The following is an 18,767-nucleotide window of genomic DNA, read 5'->3' on the forward strand; positions in this document are numbered from 1 at the left end:
CATTGTGAGACACTGGCAACCTGCAGGGTTTACCCCACCCTCGCTCTCTCTCTATCTCCAGCTCCCCCACAACCCTGCACAGATAAGCGGTATAGCCGATAGATGCTATTTGACACAGATACCCATTTACCTTTAGATTTTTCAATACCTTAACATCCTGTTGTTGTACTCTCTAAATGAGAAAACTGCCAAATCATGGGCTATACAATCTGAATGTTGATATTGCAGCATGAAACTGCAACCAAAAGAAAAGTTATAGCTCAGCCACTATCACGATCAATAATCAATATCATGCTGCATATAAATAGAAAGAAGAAGCATAAGAAAGCAGCACACATGAGAAGCAGATCTGTGTAAGAGGGATCGAAGATGCCATCAGCATCAGCAGCTTTCACATTTAGCCCCAGAGGACACAACATGATGAACATGTTCACACAAGCAACTGATGTAGAAAACTCGTCACGGTCACAAAGTTGCCAACATCACGGGCAGGAAATCTCTCACTCTGGTCCTTCGGGTGCATGTTTGAACCGGGGTGGCAGATAAGATAAGATAAGATAAGATAAGAAGGTGAAAGACAACGTTGCGGAACAGCGGCAGCGTGATTACTCCTCAACAAAGCCGTCCTGAAGAGACGGGGATGGACCGTAGCCAGGTGAGGGTTTAAGGCTGCTCAGTCAACAGCAGCAAGTGTTTGCAGCAGTTTGAAAGTCTTTGCAGATGAGCAGTGCAGCAGCAGCAGCACTGCAGCTCAGTCTGGTGCAGTGTGGATGTATTGATCGGAGTATTGTGTCTGCTGGCGTTCGATTGCAGCAGCACAGGACAACTGATCTGCCTGCTACTGATGCTCACTCACAGGCGTTTCTATTGGCAGATCAAGTCAAATATGATCAAAAACTACCATTAAAGTTGCAGTTGGGAGAACAGGAAGTTGCTTTGTGTGCAGTTTCTAATTGGTTGAACCGACGACACACTAATTTTATATGAGAGTCATTTAGTTTCATACAGACAGACAGTGTGAGTTACATTGGTGCATAACTAATATTGCTGATTACACAGCCCCCGGTCTTCTCTGGAAACTGATCCGGCTTCATGCAGGGAAAAGGGAGCAGACACTCACCACAAAGAGCTGTCACACTGCCAAGAGCCTTTTTTTATTCCCGTATTTATTATCTTTTTTTTTTCCTCCCCCCCACCTCCCTTTGGCTTTGATGAAAAGACATGCCAGGGCTGTTTGAGGGGCTTAGTGGAGACAGACAGCGTGGGTTTCATGTGTTGCTGTGTGAGTGTGAGTGTGTGTGTGTGTGTGTGTGTCTGAACTGCGGGTGTGACAGGTCACAGGTGTGAATGCACCGTCACAGACACCGGGCTCTCTGAACACTGTTTGGCCTGCAGAGTCCCGCCGCCGCCGCCTGGCTCTGATCAGGGCGTCCCGGCAGAGACGCCACAGGATCACCCGAGGAAACAATGGCACCTCGATTTAGCAGCCAAGAGACCGCGCCAGGTTCATTTGTGAATAGGAGACGGGGAAATAAAAAGCTTTTCATTTCTCAGTGGCAGGCAGCGCTTCATAAAGATGTGTGGCTAGTGATTTGTCTGCTGCAGTGTGGAAGAGAAAGAGCTACTTTTCCAATGAATGACCCTCAGATCTGCTGCAGAGAGATGGTTTTTTATTATTATTCTTTTTATTAACATCCTCCCTCCTTCTCACTCTGCATTGTCTGCCTCTCCTCAGGAGTATTGAAGGACTACCTACGAGAGCTGCCCTACCCTCTGATCACCAAGCATCTGTATGAAGCCGTGCTGGAGTCCATGGCGGTGAGGCCTCTGCGCATGGGAGCGTCGGGCTGCGAGAACGACCAGGCCGACTCGGAGCACACGGTCGGCCTGCTGGAGAACCTGCCGGACGTGGAGAGGGTGAGGACGATGAACTGACTCTCATAGTAGTCGTCACAGAAAGGCAAACTGGTGAAAGGCAATAATTGTGGCGTAGATAATGATGGTTATGATGTCGAGATTACTATGTTTAATTTCTGTTACGCAGGTTCATACACTGGCTGATATTAGTGGTGGTGGCGCACTGACCACACGATGTTCTGTCCACGTCTTTTCATTTAGGGATTTTCAGATTAATGATGAACCACACAAAGTGAAAAAAAATCAGAAATAAACAAACAACTGTCTGAGAGCCTATAAGTGGAGTTTTAACCCCTCAGTCACCAGGGTGTCTCAGATATCCTTATTATATTGTACAAATATTTAAAGGATCTATTAAATATGTTTCTTTCAGAATAACGAGGCAGTGATTTTCTACTACTACAATTATAAATTGCGTGTACTGTAAATTCACACAAAACCGCTGATGCACGTTCCCGTCTGGGGCAGTTTTTGCCTCTAAAACAACTCTGTCTTGTAACATTATGCTATTATCTCATAGCGTGGTGAATGTGCAGGTCACAACTTGTCCACCAGAGCGTTTTGGAGTTGTTGGATTGTGTATTTGATGAGTCTGATGAGGGAAACCAAGAAATCCCATGAGCCTCCGTAGCGTAGCTCTGAGCAGCTCGCGGCTCTGCTCCACTGTTCTGAAATAGCTTGCACCGACAATTAAAGGTAACGAACCTACTGCTATGACTATAGGGATTATGGCAATGGGCCAATTTGCTAAAATGTTGAACTATCCCTTTAACAGTGTCTGCTCAGCTAATTTATTGTTCCAGCTCTGTGAATATTCAGGCACTAATGACAATAAGTCGCAGCTGTAAGTGTCGGCGACGGTGAGAGACAAACAGAGAGAAACTCACTGTCAGCAAGAAATAAATGCTCCAGTCTTTGTTACACATGTCTAATGGATTTAAGGTCCTGCAGTGCAGAAAATAAAACCGTTTTCCTAATGAGAACCAGGACAAGTGTGTGTTCAGTTTTGCTGCAGAGTGATCCACGTGAGATCAGATAACTCCAGGAACATTTTTTCCTGCAGGAATCCCACTTGGAATAATCATTTAAAGGCTCCGCTGGTTAAACTTTCCAAACAAAATGTCAGAATTTCCTTCCTTCGTAACATTTTCTGACTGCAGCATGATGTTTCTGCTAATACGATTATCATAGCTGTTACACTAAGACCTAATTGGAGCATTATCGTGAACATTTTGCCTTCTTTAGTAGCTCTTCTGCTGCCAATGCAACTATAAATCACAAAAATAACATCTCTTATGTTGTCTTCTGTGTGTGTGTGTGGATCAGATGACGCTGCGGAAGCTTCTGGACCACCTGAAGCTGGTGGCGTCCTACCAGGAGGTGAACAAGATGACGTGTCAGAACCTGGCGGTGTGTTTCGGCCCGGTGCTGCTGAGCCAGCGTCAGGAGGCGTCCTGCCACACCAACCGAGTCTTCATCGACTCCGAGGAGCTGGCCAGCGCTCTGCACTTCAAAAAGCACATCGAGGTCCTGCACTACCTGCTGCAGCTCTGGCCAGGTGAGCAATCAAAGTGTTTTATTTCGTTGCCATGGCCTGATAAAACATCTTTTTTTGTTTTACAGTCAGGGTATATGTCTGTGGTGTCGGGAGCTGTCTAAAGCCCCAGGGGCTCGTACAGATCAGCAGCAGCTCTGTGGTTCAGCTCTACAAAGCGACTGTTGTGGGATCGGTCGTGCTTTGATCGTTGAGGTCATCCAACACTGGCACAAGTACAGCTGATAGCTATTGGCCACCATCTGTTGGCTCCCAGGAGATGAAAACCCTCCACAGAGTACTTCATGGTTGGCGGGCTGAGCCAATCAGAGCCAAAGCCACTAAAACCCTAATGTAAACCAAAGTTTCAAGGCGTGGCCCCGCTGCCTTTAAGATAAATCGGCAAAGCCAAGGACAGACACCCAGTACCAGCCTCGCTCAACAGCACAGGTCATCTGTCTGCCTGCACAGCTGCTCCGTGCCAGCTGCAGCTGTCTGCTCAGTGTGAGACATGAAGGAATCCAGAGATTATTCAGGAGGGAGCTGAGAATGATGAGAGAGCAGCAGACGATGGAACATTTATATTGGTCACAGCGGCGAAGTTGAAATGTTTCTAAACTGTTGGGCTCGATTTTTTTTTTTTTTAGGAATTTCTGTTCACCTCCTCTCTAATCAGTGCGTTCGAGCCTCAGCGGCGTGAGGAAATTAACCAAAATGTCACTTAATGTAGCTGTGTATGTTCTGCCTACGCACAGATTGAACAGATACTGCCATTTAAGAATCCATTAGTGCTCTCAGGACAAAATCCTGCAGTGCAGCTGTTGGCACTTTGCCTGTTCTAACCTCTTTGGGTTGTTAGCCTACCACTTTTTATAAACATCATCCAATTTTAAACATGCAGCCATCTCAGAGTCTCAGTCAGCTCTGTGTTTCCTCATTTCAGGAGGTACAGAAAGAGAGACTGTTTTCTAAGTCCTCTAAAAAAAAACAAAAAACTGCTGATCGATGGATGTCTGACGGAGCACTGACACCGTGACTGTGTCTGTCCCTCTGAGTTTAACTCCCACGTTGAACCGGTTCTGTGTAAACCACTGCAGTGGAGCAACCTCCACCCTTACTGTGCATCAGAGAGAGAGAGACTGAATAAGTCAGCGTTTGTCAATCCTATAATTGCAGGTAGCTGAAAGTGAAGTAGTGAAAGCACAAGTGGATTTTTAAAAAAGCTCAACAGGGAAGTTGACACTGACATACTGTAGGAAGGTGGGAGGAAGTTTGCTGTTTGATCACATCATTTCATCAGTTCCCGTCTGCACCTGATGCTGATGCAGCTACTGCCTCTAACAATCTGTAATATTTATATTTATATTTTATATTTATTTATTTATTTATTTAAGGAGGACAATGCAAATTAATGAACATAATAAAATGTAAAGGTGCCAGTGTTAGCCAACAGCTAGTTTCCGACTGTAGTCCTCCTGGCAAGGTGTTAAAAGCCATTAAAATGAACACAAGGACATAACAACATAATTCATAAAACAGGAAAAACACATACAACAAACACATATACGTATCCAACAGAAACCAACAGACAAAAAAAAACTACAAAGAGAGACAATTAACATGACACTACTATAAAAACAAAAAAACAACAACAACAGAAAAAAGACTATTTATGGATGGATACAATGGATGAAGATGCAACAATGCAAGACCAGAACAGGGTTTCTTGATGGAGTTGTGCGAGGATGGGTTGACAACACAACGAAACTAAAATATAATAATAATATAATAATAACCTTGTCAGAGCTCTCAGTCCAGGTCATAGTCCAGGTTCAGGCCTTTTTGTTTACCCCCGCTGACACCTCCAGTCTGTCCGCTATCCTCGCTCAGAGCATATAGCACGGCCGGGACTATAATTAAAGACATTCCAGGCTTAACCTTAGCCCTCAGCCCCTGAAGCTTCACCCTAACATTTCACAATCATTATGGGATATTTCCAGCCGCCTCTTCACGCCTCTCACGCACAATCGCACATACTTTGGCCTCCAAGGCATCAGGTCTCAAGTGTGCATGTCTTTGGACAAGCACTGAGGGTGGAGGGCGGGGTTGGGTGGGGGGGGCATCTCTGCATAAAATCACTGGCACTACTATTCCCAGGAAGTGTGAGAGAGCATGAGCATATGTGTGCTAAAAATGCTGAGGAGGTGTTGTTGAGTTGAGTGTGAATTATGCAGCGTGCCAACTGTACGTGTGAGCAGATATTTACTGACAGGAAGAAGAGGAGTGTGTGTTTGTGGTGAGCGTGCCACTGCATTTGATTTGTATTAGGTTCTTATTGTTGTGCGGTAACGCTTTAAAAATCAAGCAGCATCACCACATTCAAAGCACAACCCACATAAGACCCACTGAGGTTTATTTTACAGACATTGCTCTTTGTTTAGCACCTTACCTCAACTGCATGCTTTCATTTTTCAGCACAAATTCAACCAGGAATATGACTCATCAGTAAAAAAAAAAAATGTTGTTTTTGTTACTTTTCAAACACAGCAGAGAAATGAAAGAAATAAATCTTCAATATATTCTATTTATTTGTAATAAATAGAATATATTATTGGTAATAATAGATTTGATCCCAGCATGATTTATGTTAAATGAAAGTCTATTTCCTGATGAATAGACTGAGGGGAAAATGAGCCCACACAGCACATTATTCCTATTGTAAGTCAAGGTGCAGTGTTTCTGTTTGCCTTCATTTTCTCTGCTGACAGCTAATAACTCCAACAATGGTGCCATCAGTGAATCATGTCTGAAATGAAATAACACGGTGCCTCTTAAAGGAGGATAATTTCTGTTTTTTTAAGGGTGATAATTGCTCGAGTCTTTAACCTCAGGGGAGTTGCAAAGCGTGCAAACGCTGCACATAAATACTTGTATCAGCACCTGCCACTCCTGGTGAACTGAACTGGACTCGACGTGGATCATAACTCATCAGTATTTCTGATTATGAAACATGTAAAATCTTCCCCCCCCCCAGAGACATAATCAAACTCTTTTTTGTTTCATGCTGTTCCTCTTCTATGTGACTGAACACCCTAACTTCTTACACCTTTTTGTGTTTTTTTGTTTTTTGTTTTGTTCCTGTCCAATCCAGTAAGGGAGAGCTAGAGGTGTCAACAAGTGTAGGTACACTGAGATAAAGAGAGACAGGTAAACTGGACTGTGCTGGTTGTGTTGGAGTGCTCACTGTTCCTTTCTGTAGCACAGTCAGATGATCCTTTCGTAACGTCCAAACATAGTTTCAGTTTAGTTGATTTAATACAATACTGCTTTAGTCAACAGATGATAACAAACAGTACAAGGTTGGCACCAAAGTCACAGAGTGTGTTGGTGTGTTGGCTTCAGCATGGTTTTTGACTGTGAGCACGGCATGGCATGTTCATACAGTATCTGAATTATTTTTGGCTGGACCTGTTTGAGATATGAGGGTTCATGAACTTAACTGCAGACTTATTTTAAATTTCTGTGGCAAAAGAATCTGAAGTATTTTTTTTATAATGGTAGAGAATTAAACGTGTCAGGTTGGTTCTTGTTTCTGAGGCATGATTTCACCACAACGTTACCGACAGGGGTGTATGTAACACGTAAAAGCTTCATGTAATTTACAAAAAAAAAGGAGGGAGACTATTTTGTCACTTGCAGATGAGCTCTGCCTCTGCAGATAGTTTCCGTTTTGTGCACATGTTTTCAGATGTGTTGAGAATTTCATTTGTGAAATTCAAAGCAATGGAAACCTACATTAAAAAGAAAATATCAAGGACAGACAATTCAAAAACATGTGCAAACAAAACTTGAAAGCATCTGCATGGCTGGACACCACTGGGGTGAGAAAATATCATGGTTTTCCTCTGTAATTTGGGTGAACTAACCCTTTAAATGAATATTTGCTCAATTTGGGAAATATCCTTTCAATAGATTTTTTTTTTTAAATAGCGTTTCTGAGGAGCTAATGTTTGGCAAAAACAGCAAATAAACTTGTTTCCCGAAATAAGCCTGTGCATATTCTCATTTGTCCAGGTCATAGTATCTCAAAGGAGGTTAAATCGAAAGCAACTGGACTTAGTTATTTGTCTAGGAAGACGTTTCACCTCTCATCATCACCTCTCATCTGTACATGAACTGATGAAGCCTCTTGGATGAGAGGTGAAACGTCTTCCTAGACAAATAACTAAGTCCAGTTGCTTTCGATTTAACCTCCTTTGAGATGTTTCCCGAAATGTGAAACTATTCCTTTAAGGGTATTAGTTCAACTGGCCTTTATAATGCACATTTGATTAACTTAAATTAAATTAAAACTTGTCTTTTGTCTCTTGTCTCTCTGTTCCTCCAGTCATAGACCCACATAGACCCACAGACTCCCTCTCAGCCTCCTTGGCGCCGGCCTCGTCGGACTTCCTGGTCGTTCCTCCTCTGCGGCGGAGGAAGGAGCGCCCCCAGGTCCTGAACCTCACCGAGGCGGAGATAGCGGGCGTCCTGCGGCCCAGACCGGGTCGTCTGGACAGCCCCAGCAACCGCTACGCTGGAGACTGGAGCCGGTGCGGCGAGAGCTACTTCCCCTCTGAAATGCTGCTGCTGCTGCCCCCCAGCAAAGAGGAGGCGGACTACGATGACGTCCCCTCGGAGGACACGGAGGCAGCCGAGGAGGGGAAGTCTGATGACAACGCAGAGGAGGATAAAGCGCAGAATTCGGTCACTGCGAGCTCCGCGTACGAACCCGCCGCCGAGCAGGACCAACCTCCAAGAGAGGAGGTGGTGAAGGAGGAGGAGGAGGAAGAGGAGACGGAGGAGACAGACGAGAAGGAGAAGCAAGGAGAGAATGATAGTTCAGGCACCGGGCAGCCGTTAGAAGATGATGAGGGGGAGGAGGAGGAGGAGGAGGAGCAGGAGGAAGAGGAAGAGGAGAGGGTGTGCGACCACATCTTGCCGCCGCGGCTGCCCAAAGAGCACACGTACCAGGCCTACATGAAGATCCAGGACATCAGCCCCGTGCTGAGCAACAGAGTGAACCTGAGGGACCTGCAGGAGAGCATCGACACTCTGATAGGAAACCTGGAGAGAGAGCTCAACAAGAACAAGCTCAACGTCGGATACTGACTCCTACCACACTCACACACTCTCACACACTCTCTCTCACACACACAGACACACACACACACATATATCACATCACACACTCTCACAGAGCCTGATGAGGTTTGGGGAAGATCTTTACCGATCAAAGGTGCTTCAGGATACAGCCACAGGGTTGCCGCGGAGATCTTTCGAGGTGACCATGGCAATGTGGCGTGCAGTGCTGCTGTAAAAAAAAAAAAAAAACGAAAGGATGACGAAGATGAGAAGAAGAAATTGTAACGGGGCACTTCTGACGTTTGTACCTTACCCATAGACATTCCTAATGTTTTTATTTTCCCTTTTTATTTTGTCGACTGTCTTACTCCATGTTGTTGTTGTTGTTGTTGTTGTTGTTGGTTTGTTTCAGTCCAGTTCTGTGTTCCATGTTGTTATTGTTGCTTCTCTTCTTATTAGAAGAACCCATTGACCCCTCAGGGGTTTAAAAGGTGCCTTAATTGTGTGAAGGTGGTACGTCGAGATGAGAATCCACCCTGGAATAAAATGCATCTCCTCCTCTGATCTTGATACGGTGTAAGCATCGAAACAGGACGGCCTCTGTGAGTTTTTACACAAGAATAAGGCTCAACTCTGGGCACTATAAGGCTCTACTAATGCAGATTGAAGTTACTGATAGATTACATTTATCCACTCTTCTTTATCCTCCATTTTCATATTATAACGTCCCAGTACTTCCAGAGTTTCCCCCTCTTTCTTGGCAGAATCTGAGGCAGCATCTGGACGTGGGACATTTTCCACATCCTTTCAGTGGTAGGAAAAAATCTGGGATACATTAGGGCTTTCAATTAAGAAGTGGTTTCCAGCAAAAAAATATGTAATTAAGTAATTAAATTAATATAAAAATGTGCAAAGATAACAAAACCATCCGGTGGGTCGGAGGCAGCCCCTCTGTCGTTTTTGGCTGCAGAAGAAATATGTTCCGATATTTTATTGAATCCCACTGATATTGACCAGAACATTTGTCTCTAGTGCTGAACAGGGGAAAAAAGTTTCCAGAGTTTCAAACTTCATCCAGTTTCTCTTTTGTAACTTTATCTTTTTTATTAAATTAGATCAATTTTGCCTTTTCTCCTTCAGCCACAGTAGATTTAACTGTTTCATAAGGTCATATTGAACTCCTGTTGATGAGTATACTAAATCAACAGAGCGTTCCTTAAATGCAAACCAAGATTTCAGGAGGAATTTATTATTTCAAGGTGGATTTCCTTGTTTAAGGCAGCAGAGAGCTTTTCTATTGAGGTATGAAACACTAAATGTTGTACAACAATAATGCACTTATGAGGCAGGCAGTAGTGTAGATTGTCATTATAGATCATGCAGTAAAATAAATATTGTGGCTGTGGACCGCGGCAGCCGCCACTGAAACCTCCTCTAAAATACAACTAGCCCATAAAAGACATATGGGGTTGAAATATATTTTACTTTGATCAATATTTTTCAATGTCTAGACACCCATCTACTGTTGAGATAAGGTGACTAACAGTTGTGTCTCTGTTTATCTCTGTTCACAAGTGTACAGTAAGAGATGTGTTTGATTTTAAGCAAGCAACAAAAAAGAGAGAAAACGCACGTTTCATATGGTATTCATGAGTTCAGTTTTAGGCTTGAAAGGACAAGTTCAACATTTTGGAAAATTTGTTTTTTCACTTTCACACCCAAAGTGAGATGAGAAGATCAATATCACTTTCATGTCTGTATGCTAAATACTAAGCAAAAGCCTGAAGACTGCTAACTTAGTTTAGCTTAGCATAAAGACAGGTATCAGAAACAGCTAAATATCATGTTCAGTTAAAAAGTGATTCGATAAATATATTATTTTTTTTAATCAATTTTAATTTCAGTTTGCCAAGAAAGTAAAAATTTACACTCAATAACATATTATTATTGTAAGACACAAGAAGAGAACTTGTGGTTTTACAGGCTCTTTATTTAGCAGCGTTTGGCCTACAGATCGATATTAGATCTTCTCATATAACTGTTCCCGAAAAGAACCTGAATGTGCGTTGTTATCCCCACAATATCAAACTATGTTGCTTTAAAATCCTTCTGCTTCTTCTCCCAGTTTCTGGTAAAAACCGTGAACTAGAAACAGCCCGAATGTGAAGCACAACTTTCATAGCAGCGATGGGAACTGTCAGCGCTGGGCTTCAGTTAGTGCGACTAAATAGCTAGCTGCCTAAATCGACAAAGGACGTTTTCAGCAATCCAGGGATTCAGAATGATCAGTATTTAACCTATATGTATGTGTATATAATTATATAAATGTATTCGGAGTATATTATTTTTACAGCTTCTGTTTCAATGGCGTATTTAAGTACTTCCGATGACCTCGTAGTGTTGACTTGTAGCAATAGTCGCTTTTCCTCCCTTCAAGCTACCTGTACACATCTTAATGTGCTGGACTAATGGTACAACTTTAGCTGTAAAATATATGATAAAATCGTGCTCTTGCAGAAAAAGTGATATTGTTATTTTTGTTATATTGTGTATATATTTGACATTGTTTTGTGTCTCTGGTGGACTAAGCTGTGTTCATGTGTTTTTTTTTTTTTTTTTAAGGTACTGAACGTTGCATGGTCAAAAGCTTTACTGACATAAACAAGGCTTCTTCTCATCTGCCTTTGTATTTGATATTTATGTGTAAAAAGAATATTTTGTTATGTATGCTGGTTTGTTCGTCACCTTGTACCTCCAATAGACAGATGTAATTGCATTGTTCAAGCTTTTTCTCCAGAGGACTCAGAGGCAGACAGACCCTGTTTGGTGCAACTTCTGACTCTCTCCAAGTTTTTTCTCTATTGATTTATTTGGTCTGTTAAAACCAGAAAATTGTGAGAAAAAAAACACAATTTGTAATGGTCATGGTTCTAAGAGGGCCTAATATTAGGCTACAAGCATGAATTTGTGAAAACATGGATTGATATTACACAAACACTTGATTACACAAAAATATCATTGAGTCAATATCATAAAAAAAAAGTTTAGAATTTACAAAATAAGACAATTTCACTTTTCTCTCGCCATCCTGCATGATATCTCTTCATGATCCCACTGCTTCCTGGTGAAGCTGTGGCTGCTGCTGCTGCTGTCAGCCCAAGCGGCTCTGGTGAAAAGCGACTTTCAGCAGGGTTCCTTTGAAACCATCTGTCTGCCCAGGCAACACAAAAACAACCAGGGCCTCATTTAAAGAAGTCAGTGTGGAGTGTCGGCCAGACTTTGATATCTTTCAGATCCTTAATCGAAATTTGAAGATTCTTTTTTTTTTCTTTTTAAAGATCTGATGTTTTTAGTAGGAAGCCCTCAAAGGAAGCATTGAAGCTAGATGTCTTTTTTCTTTCTTCTCTTTTTGTGGTTTTTCATGATAAGAAGTCTAAATTCATCATGGAGCCTCTTTTAGGCAGCGCGGTTCTGTCAGATCATCTGTTGCTCAAGGATCCAGCCTTGGGGCTAGAGACACAACATCCAATTTCATTATCAATGCATTCCTCTGTCGACAGCAAACACCTGCATTACTTTTTCTCTGTCTTGTCCTCTTTGTCCTTTGGAGAGAAAAAAGCCACGTGAAAAGCATCGCTAAACAAAACAGAAAATTGCTTTGTATTGATCCTGAGAAATGTATGGTCATAATAAAGTATATTATTTTACATTCACATGTAGCCTGTCTGTGTGTCTTTTTTTTACCAGTGACAGGGACTTATTATGCTTGCTATACTGGATTAGCTTTGCACAACATGTTCAGATTTGCACTGTCAGATTTGTGGTCATGCACAGTTAATGTCTTCTCACTCCTACGCACATGAACAGGCCTGGAATACATTCATAAAAAACTTTGGTTGGACATTTTTAATGCATTATCTGCTAATCTGCATGCGGTTCAGCAGACATATCGCTGTTGGTGAAATGACTCAGTCCTGCAGCCGCATTTTCCCAAACAATCCTGAAGACTGTTTTTGTTTTATTGAAAACCATTGGGAACAGATTACCTTAACTTCAGGAAAATGGACCCTTTTCTTCTGTTTTTGTAGATTCGTCTCTTTGCTGTGGGAGCAATCGTAACCCAACCTCAGCAGAGTACAGATAAATAAGTCGGGGAATTGCCCTTGCTGGCTTGTGGGAATCTCCCAGAACGACTTTCAGCTTCAGGGACATTCCCAGGATGCAGCTGCATTTTGCCGTCCAGTAAAATCCACTGCTGCGCTGTGACTGTGGCTCCAAAAACCAACATTACCAGCAACATTTTGTGAGAATTACGCAATTAAACTTAACTTTGTGCACCACAGGTAGACTCCAAGGCAGTTAGCTGAAACAGTTAATGTTATGAGCTCAGGATTGTGCCCAAGTGGCTGCTGCTGCTGCAGCTGAGGTGATATACATCTCTGGCACTTAGCATGAGAAGTCAGTGCAGCCGCGGGCCTTTCAGCACTAAATGGTTTAAAGCCTTGTTTGATGTCACTACTGCAAGTTCATATCATCTTTTTAATGGCTCTCTTCACAGGTATGAGGAAGCTTTAGGGTACAGAATGTACACACTAAATTTACATGCACCCTGCAGCCATGTTTTATGTCGCCACTGAAGTAAAAAGAAGAAAATCTACCTGTCCTAAACTTCCATAAACATTCAGACTGGAATTTATGTGGAGACAGCGAAATATTTCCTAGACAGTTTGAACATATCATTTCAAATATGGAGAAAAATGTTCCTGTCATACTCAGTTATTTAAGGTCTTCCACTCCACCAGTTAATATTTATTTCTTCCTTTTTGAATTCCGTCTTTAAACATCTGGAAAAAAGCTTCAGGTGCTGACTCGAAACGCAACAGGTCAGTTTTGTCTTTCATCAAAAAAGTATCCACGTTTGACTTGCAAAGTAGTTCCCTCAGTCCCAATGAAAGCAAGAGTGAAATCCCATATGAAGATGAGGTAGACATAATACCACGGAGCCTGTTTGGATAGTCAGGGTCGCCACTTGATATCGGGCTGTCTGACTGCGTGAACTCAACTGAACTTTTGTTCATTTCTAATTTGGGAGAGAGCAGAGATATGGGTCTCTTTAGGTAAACATCCTTGACAGCCACCTGCATGTGAAACCAGACCTTTTCTCCCCTTCTTCTTCTCCTCCTCCTCTGTTCCCTTAATCTCTGCTGACCTTTGAGTCGGTATCAGGGCCAAGCAGCCGAGCAGCCGAGCAGCCAACCACACAAACACACCGTCTTTGTTACTTCACTTTTTTTTTAGTGTTGTGTAGTTTTAACCATGGCAGTAAAAGGCAGACTGATCCTTTGGCAATGTAACTGTTGCGTGAGGACATACATATATCATTGTGGAGAACAACAGCTGTTAAAATATCTGATGCATGATGATTTTGTTGAACAGGAAAAAGCAGCATTTATCAAAACCCGAAGGAAATAAGCACAGAAATCTGTGTTTCCCACGAAAAATGTCCAATTGAGGATGTGGAGAGTATTTGTCCTCAGTTTCAGGTTTACCAAGTAGCAGGTGTGAGAAGCTAACACTAACAAATACACATAAGATGAGTCTAAGAAGATGAAGAAAATCAAACAGTTATTTTAAAAGTCAAAAGTGTAAACAAGTGTTTGGCACATTGAAAATGAATAATGTTTGTAGCTCTATTAATGAACTACCATGCACTTAAAATAAGTTGATGAGTGAGTCCATTGAAAACACCTTTGTTCCTGACCATCTTCCCCGATTGGTTGTTGCTGTTCACCTGACGACCTACGAGGTAGAAGGTCTGTAAGTTGTGCTGATATTGGAAAATTATCGATAGGCTACCCCTCAAAATATGTTGGACATAAAGCAAGTAACACCCTCCTTTGCTGTACAGTGTGTAACCTACCTGCACAGCTCTGCCAGAAGTTGAAAAATGCATTTTGTGCTCCATTGATCATTTTCTGCTGTTTCAGCTTACAGTAATAGGGAAAAAGTTAGTTGTTACTTGAGACGTATGTTTATTTACATTCAACCAAAACCACAATCCTGTGTTTGTCTCGTCTGCTCCGACCACCTCCACCTACAAACATTTCCATTGGAATTCATAAATGGACGTTTTATATTTGTTTAGGAAAACTGTACGTCTGAACCTCATGAATGCAGCCAGCGATTATGTTTGCTGCCACAACATAATTGTGGTACTACAGTTTTTTCTTCCAGATGGACAACACTTTTGGTTTTATACTAAGTTCCCTCTGTAGTATCTGTGTTATTTGCCTGTGCTGGTCTGAAGAGGGTGAGGCTCCAGTGGAATAAGCCGGTGTTGTCACATATTTCTGAGCACAGATCAGAGTTTGATTTAACATTTGATTGATGATGTTGGTGGGTTGTTTGCTTATGTTGGTAGGCCACTGTCAATCAAATTTAATCAAAACACAACCACACAGACCTGAAGCAGATTTGGCAGAGTTTTAAGTCCAAATTCGGTAAATAATAACTTACAATACTTTGTCTTTTTTGTTTTGTTACTAATGGAGACACCATGTTTCTTCTTTCAACACATCATAACACTGTGGCAGGCCTTTTTTATTAAATCACAACTACATGCATACGTTATAAATTATGAAGTCATATTCAGTGTTTTCAAGCTTTTAAAAATACATTTTTCACCGGAGGTTGGGTTGGTTAATGGTCTGCAGTGCACTACTCATTCACTCCTTATAAACATGGCAGAGCTAAGCCTGAGTAATTGCTGGGAACCTTTATGCAGTGACCCTGGGCACACATTCCATACATGCAGCGTCCTTCAGTGGGAAGGCTATTAAACACATTTTACCAAGGTCCAAGCCTTTCTGCTGTGTTTTTTGGGGGACTCTTTTGTTCCCCTTGCGGTCCAGCCCCTGTACTTGGCAGCTCATCTGAGAGCCTCGGGGCAGATCTCTTGACGCACTGCTGACAGATCAGCGTCGATGATGAGAGAACAGCCCGGAGGAAAGGAGTGGGGAAGGAGGGGGGGAGAAGATGAGGATAGAGCGAGAGGTGAAAGTGAAGAATGGAGGGAAGGAGAACACAGAGGAGCGGCGCTTCAGATCCTCCAGGGGCCGGGCCTCACACAACGTAGGGCCCTCTCCTCTGTCCTCCCTGGCTCTTCGCTCCTCGACCTCCATTGCTCTGTCACTCAGGACTAGACTATTTCATTTTAATAAGGCTAATCCCTCCTAGAGGTAAGCTGCTCATCACCTCACTCCCTCCTGCTCCTCCAGAAGAGAGCAATCTCCTTTCAGCGTGAAGACAGGATGAGGGTGAAGGTTTGCTCCGCTTGATACGAGAGAAAAAATGTGAAAGGTGAGACTGAATAAAGTCCTTGACAGCAGCTGTGGTCGGGCTCAGCGAGAAGATTTGGGCCTCATTGGTTTGATAAACCTGCAGGTGGTAGCTATACACCTTCAGTCCTGATTCAACCCCCATACAGTCTTCAACATCACACTCATAATAAGCATGATGATATCTTTGTTCCCTGGAGAGGAAATGAACTGATACAGTATTTTACTGGAGCCTACACTATCGTCTGCCTCCTGTCAGGGGAGCATTATCCAGCTGTCAGCAGTAAATCTTAGTTTGCCTGCTGCTTGAGGTGATGCCTCCTCGGTGCACACTGTCTCGCTCCCTCGTCTCACCTAAGCTTGACATTTTGGAAAGAACACTTTTTCATTTTTCCCTGCGGAGTAAGTAAGATGAGACGACTGATAGGATAAACATGAAGCTGTAGGCTAGCAGTGAGTTAGCTTAGGTGTTGATTAAAAAAATAATTGTTATTTTATGTGCATTATCATAAAATATATTTGAAATCATATTGAGATCATGTTTGCCAGTTTGATAGTCTTGCCAGTAATCTGTGCCACCACCAATCAGCCATTGCAACAATGTGAGTTGCTTTTGACAGGAAAAAAAGGTCTGAATGTTGTAAAATATTGTAATTATTATTGCATTGATAAAATAAGAAAATATATTAAAAAGTTTGTTGCTGTGTTTTGAAAGAAAGGGGTTTGAAAAAGAGGAATAGGTCAAGCTATGCTCCTCACCAAAGCTAACACAACTTCTAGTTCAAGTTTACAAACTAAAATGTTTATATGTTTTTCAATCGCTTTAAGTAATATGAAAGAGTGTGGTGTTACAAGTAACACTAGTAACTAATTCCTGGATCCACATTACTGTCTGTAGGCTATATGTTTTGGTTCGTCTGCTTTTCTGCTTTTGTGACTAATGACAGTATTCATGTCAAAGAGGTTGATCCAAAGTTTCCATGGCCCATAAGAAAAGGCCTTAAGGGTTTTCCAGTGGGCTACACTCTGATAGACTGATAGTTTAGATGACAGATCCCACTCTGCATCCTGGTCTGGATTTTTGCCAAGATACCAAATGAAATATTTCTCAAAGTTCAGTGGTGATGGACTGAAATTTCATCACCTGAACCTGAATTCTTTTGATAAAAATATTGTGAATACTTTGTGACTTACAAGCTTCTTTTTGAAGTGGTTCAGACAGTGGAGCGTTAGTTGTTCACGATGACAGCCACAGGAAGGAAGCCCTGCTACTACCCTTAATAATTAACTGTAGAGAAGCTGAAAAAGAACTAAAAATCTGTATGAAAGTTTGCTTTTTTTTTCTTCTTTTTTTTAAAAATTAGGTTAAAATCATAAGTAGTAAATCAGTTTTGGTGTGATAATGTTTGGAGTGAGGTATTTTTCCACCACTGAATATGTGAAAAGGTTTTGAGCGTGCCACAGGCATCTTTATCCTAAAAACAACAACAAAAAACATAAGTGTGAAAATGCTAACTCAGTTCCACTCTGTGTTGTGTTGTCGACTGTAATATCCTCGCAATAATTAAATGGATTTAATTTAATATGTCCAAATCTTGACTTTTTTGTTAAATAATGTAGGCACATTAGCATGCTAATATTAGCATTTATCTCAAAAATATAGCCAGCTGCTAGAATGACTAGATGCTCTTAATCTTGTTGAACAGATAGTTTGTGACGGCAACTGATGCACAATCATTAAGTTAATTGTGATTACAAGAAATGTAAACACATCAGCAAAAAGCTGCCATGTGCAATATGAATAATTCAGTCAACCGCTTGTGTTGGAAGTTTGGTTGTATTTTCACAGACACACACACATGTACCAGCACGCGCCCACACACACGCACACACATACACACACATGCAGGCCGCTGTAGGCCTTGGGGAGGCTCTGGTAAAATGACAAGAATCCAAACTGTTGAGAGCTTTTAAATTAGAAAATGAAAAGGAGTCAAGAGGGAACATTCCTCAGCAGTGCCCTGGTCACCTGATCTCTTATGAGGTCAAGGGTCAACTAATGAAACCTACCACCAGCCTCTCGGAGGTTTTAAGCAGAAACAGCTTTACGGTTCACAGCGATGAAATGTAGCCTGTCGATTTAACTGGAGATAATTTTAGCAGAAAAGGACGCTAACAAATTCCTGTTGTGTTTATCTTTTTCACTAGAGGCTGATGTGCTCTGACAAAAAGACAACATGAAGTCTGATTTTCATGACTCGGTTTTCTTCTTGTTTTTTTTTTTATCTTTGTTGGGCATCAATCTGTCTCTGCTGCTGCACGACCTGTGACACTGCATGTTTGTGTCAGCCGTCTGCAGCTGGGGTCCCATCCACTCAGTTGACTGTGCAGGGTGCCCCCATATTGGGAGATTTAGGCAGCAGACCCCCACTCCACCCCAGCCCACAGCTAACACCCTCCCCAGCAGGAGCAGCTAAGAGGCCAGCCAGAACAATACCAAGGCAATGGCTTAATTCGCCAGGCCAGATTTACAGCCCCTCCTGCCCAGCACCTGCTCACATTGTTTCCCTGGATTTGGCTTGAAAACTTTAAAGAACTGGTGATAAAAAATTGGACCGCAGGCAATCCAACCTGTATGGACGGCCCCCCTTCCCCTCCCTCCCTTAGTTAAAGCCTCTTTTTTATATTTGGGAAAGCTCTTGGACTTGGATGAAGAAATCAACCGAGGGAAATAGGACAACATGAACACCCGTTCATCACGCCAGTGGGAGTGGCTGGGTTTATGGCCATGCTCTCGTCCATTGCCCAGAACATTAACAATGTGTAAGTGGTGAGCGGCAGAGTTTAACCTGCAA

At 42.3% G+C, this 18,767-nt stretch overlaps 1 protein-coding gene across 2 annotated transcripts in view; it reads left to right on the forward strand.

Moving 5' to 3' along the window:
- syde2 (synapse defective 1, Rho GTPase, homolog 2 (C. elegans)) overlaps positions 1–10,033 on the forward strand; it is a 45,476-nt gene extending 35,443 nt beyond the window's left edge. The window contains exons 6-8 of one of the 2 annotated variants that reach the window (XM_085774962.1): positions 1,736–1,917; positions 3,244–3,475; positions 7,839–10,033. In XM_085774962.1, the coding sequence (XP_085631088.1) occupies positions 1,736–1,917; positions 3,244–3,475; positions 7,839–8,602 (1,178 nt within the window). In that variant the 3' untranslated portion in view covers positions 8,603–10,033. The remainder of the gene's footprint in view (positions 1–1,735; positions 1,918–3,243; positions 3,476–7,838) is intronic. The other variant, XM_085774963.1, reaches the window with a different exon arrangement.
- The last annotated feature ends 8,734 nt before the right edge of the window (positions 10,034–18,767 follow it).

Source organism: Trachurus japonicus, chromosome 4 (genome assembly GCF_045865225.1).
Source record: "Trachurus japonicus isolate A0001 chromosome 4, Traja_1.0".
NCBI lineage: Eukaryota > Metazoa > Chordata > Actinopteri > Carangiformes > Carangidae > Trachurus > Trachurus japonicus.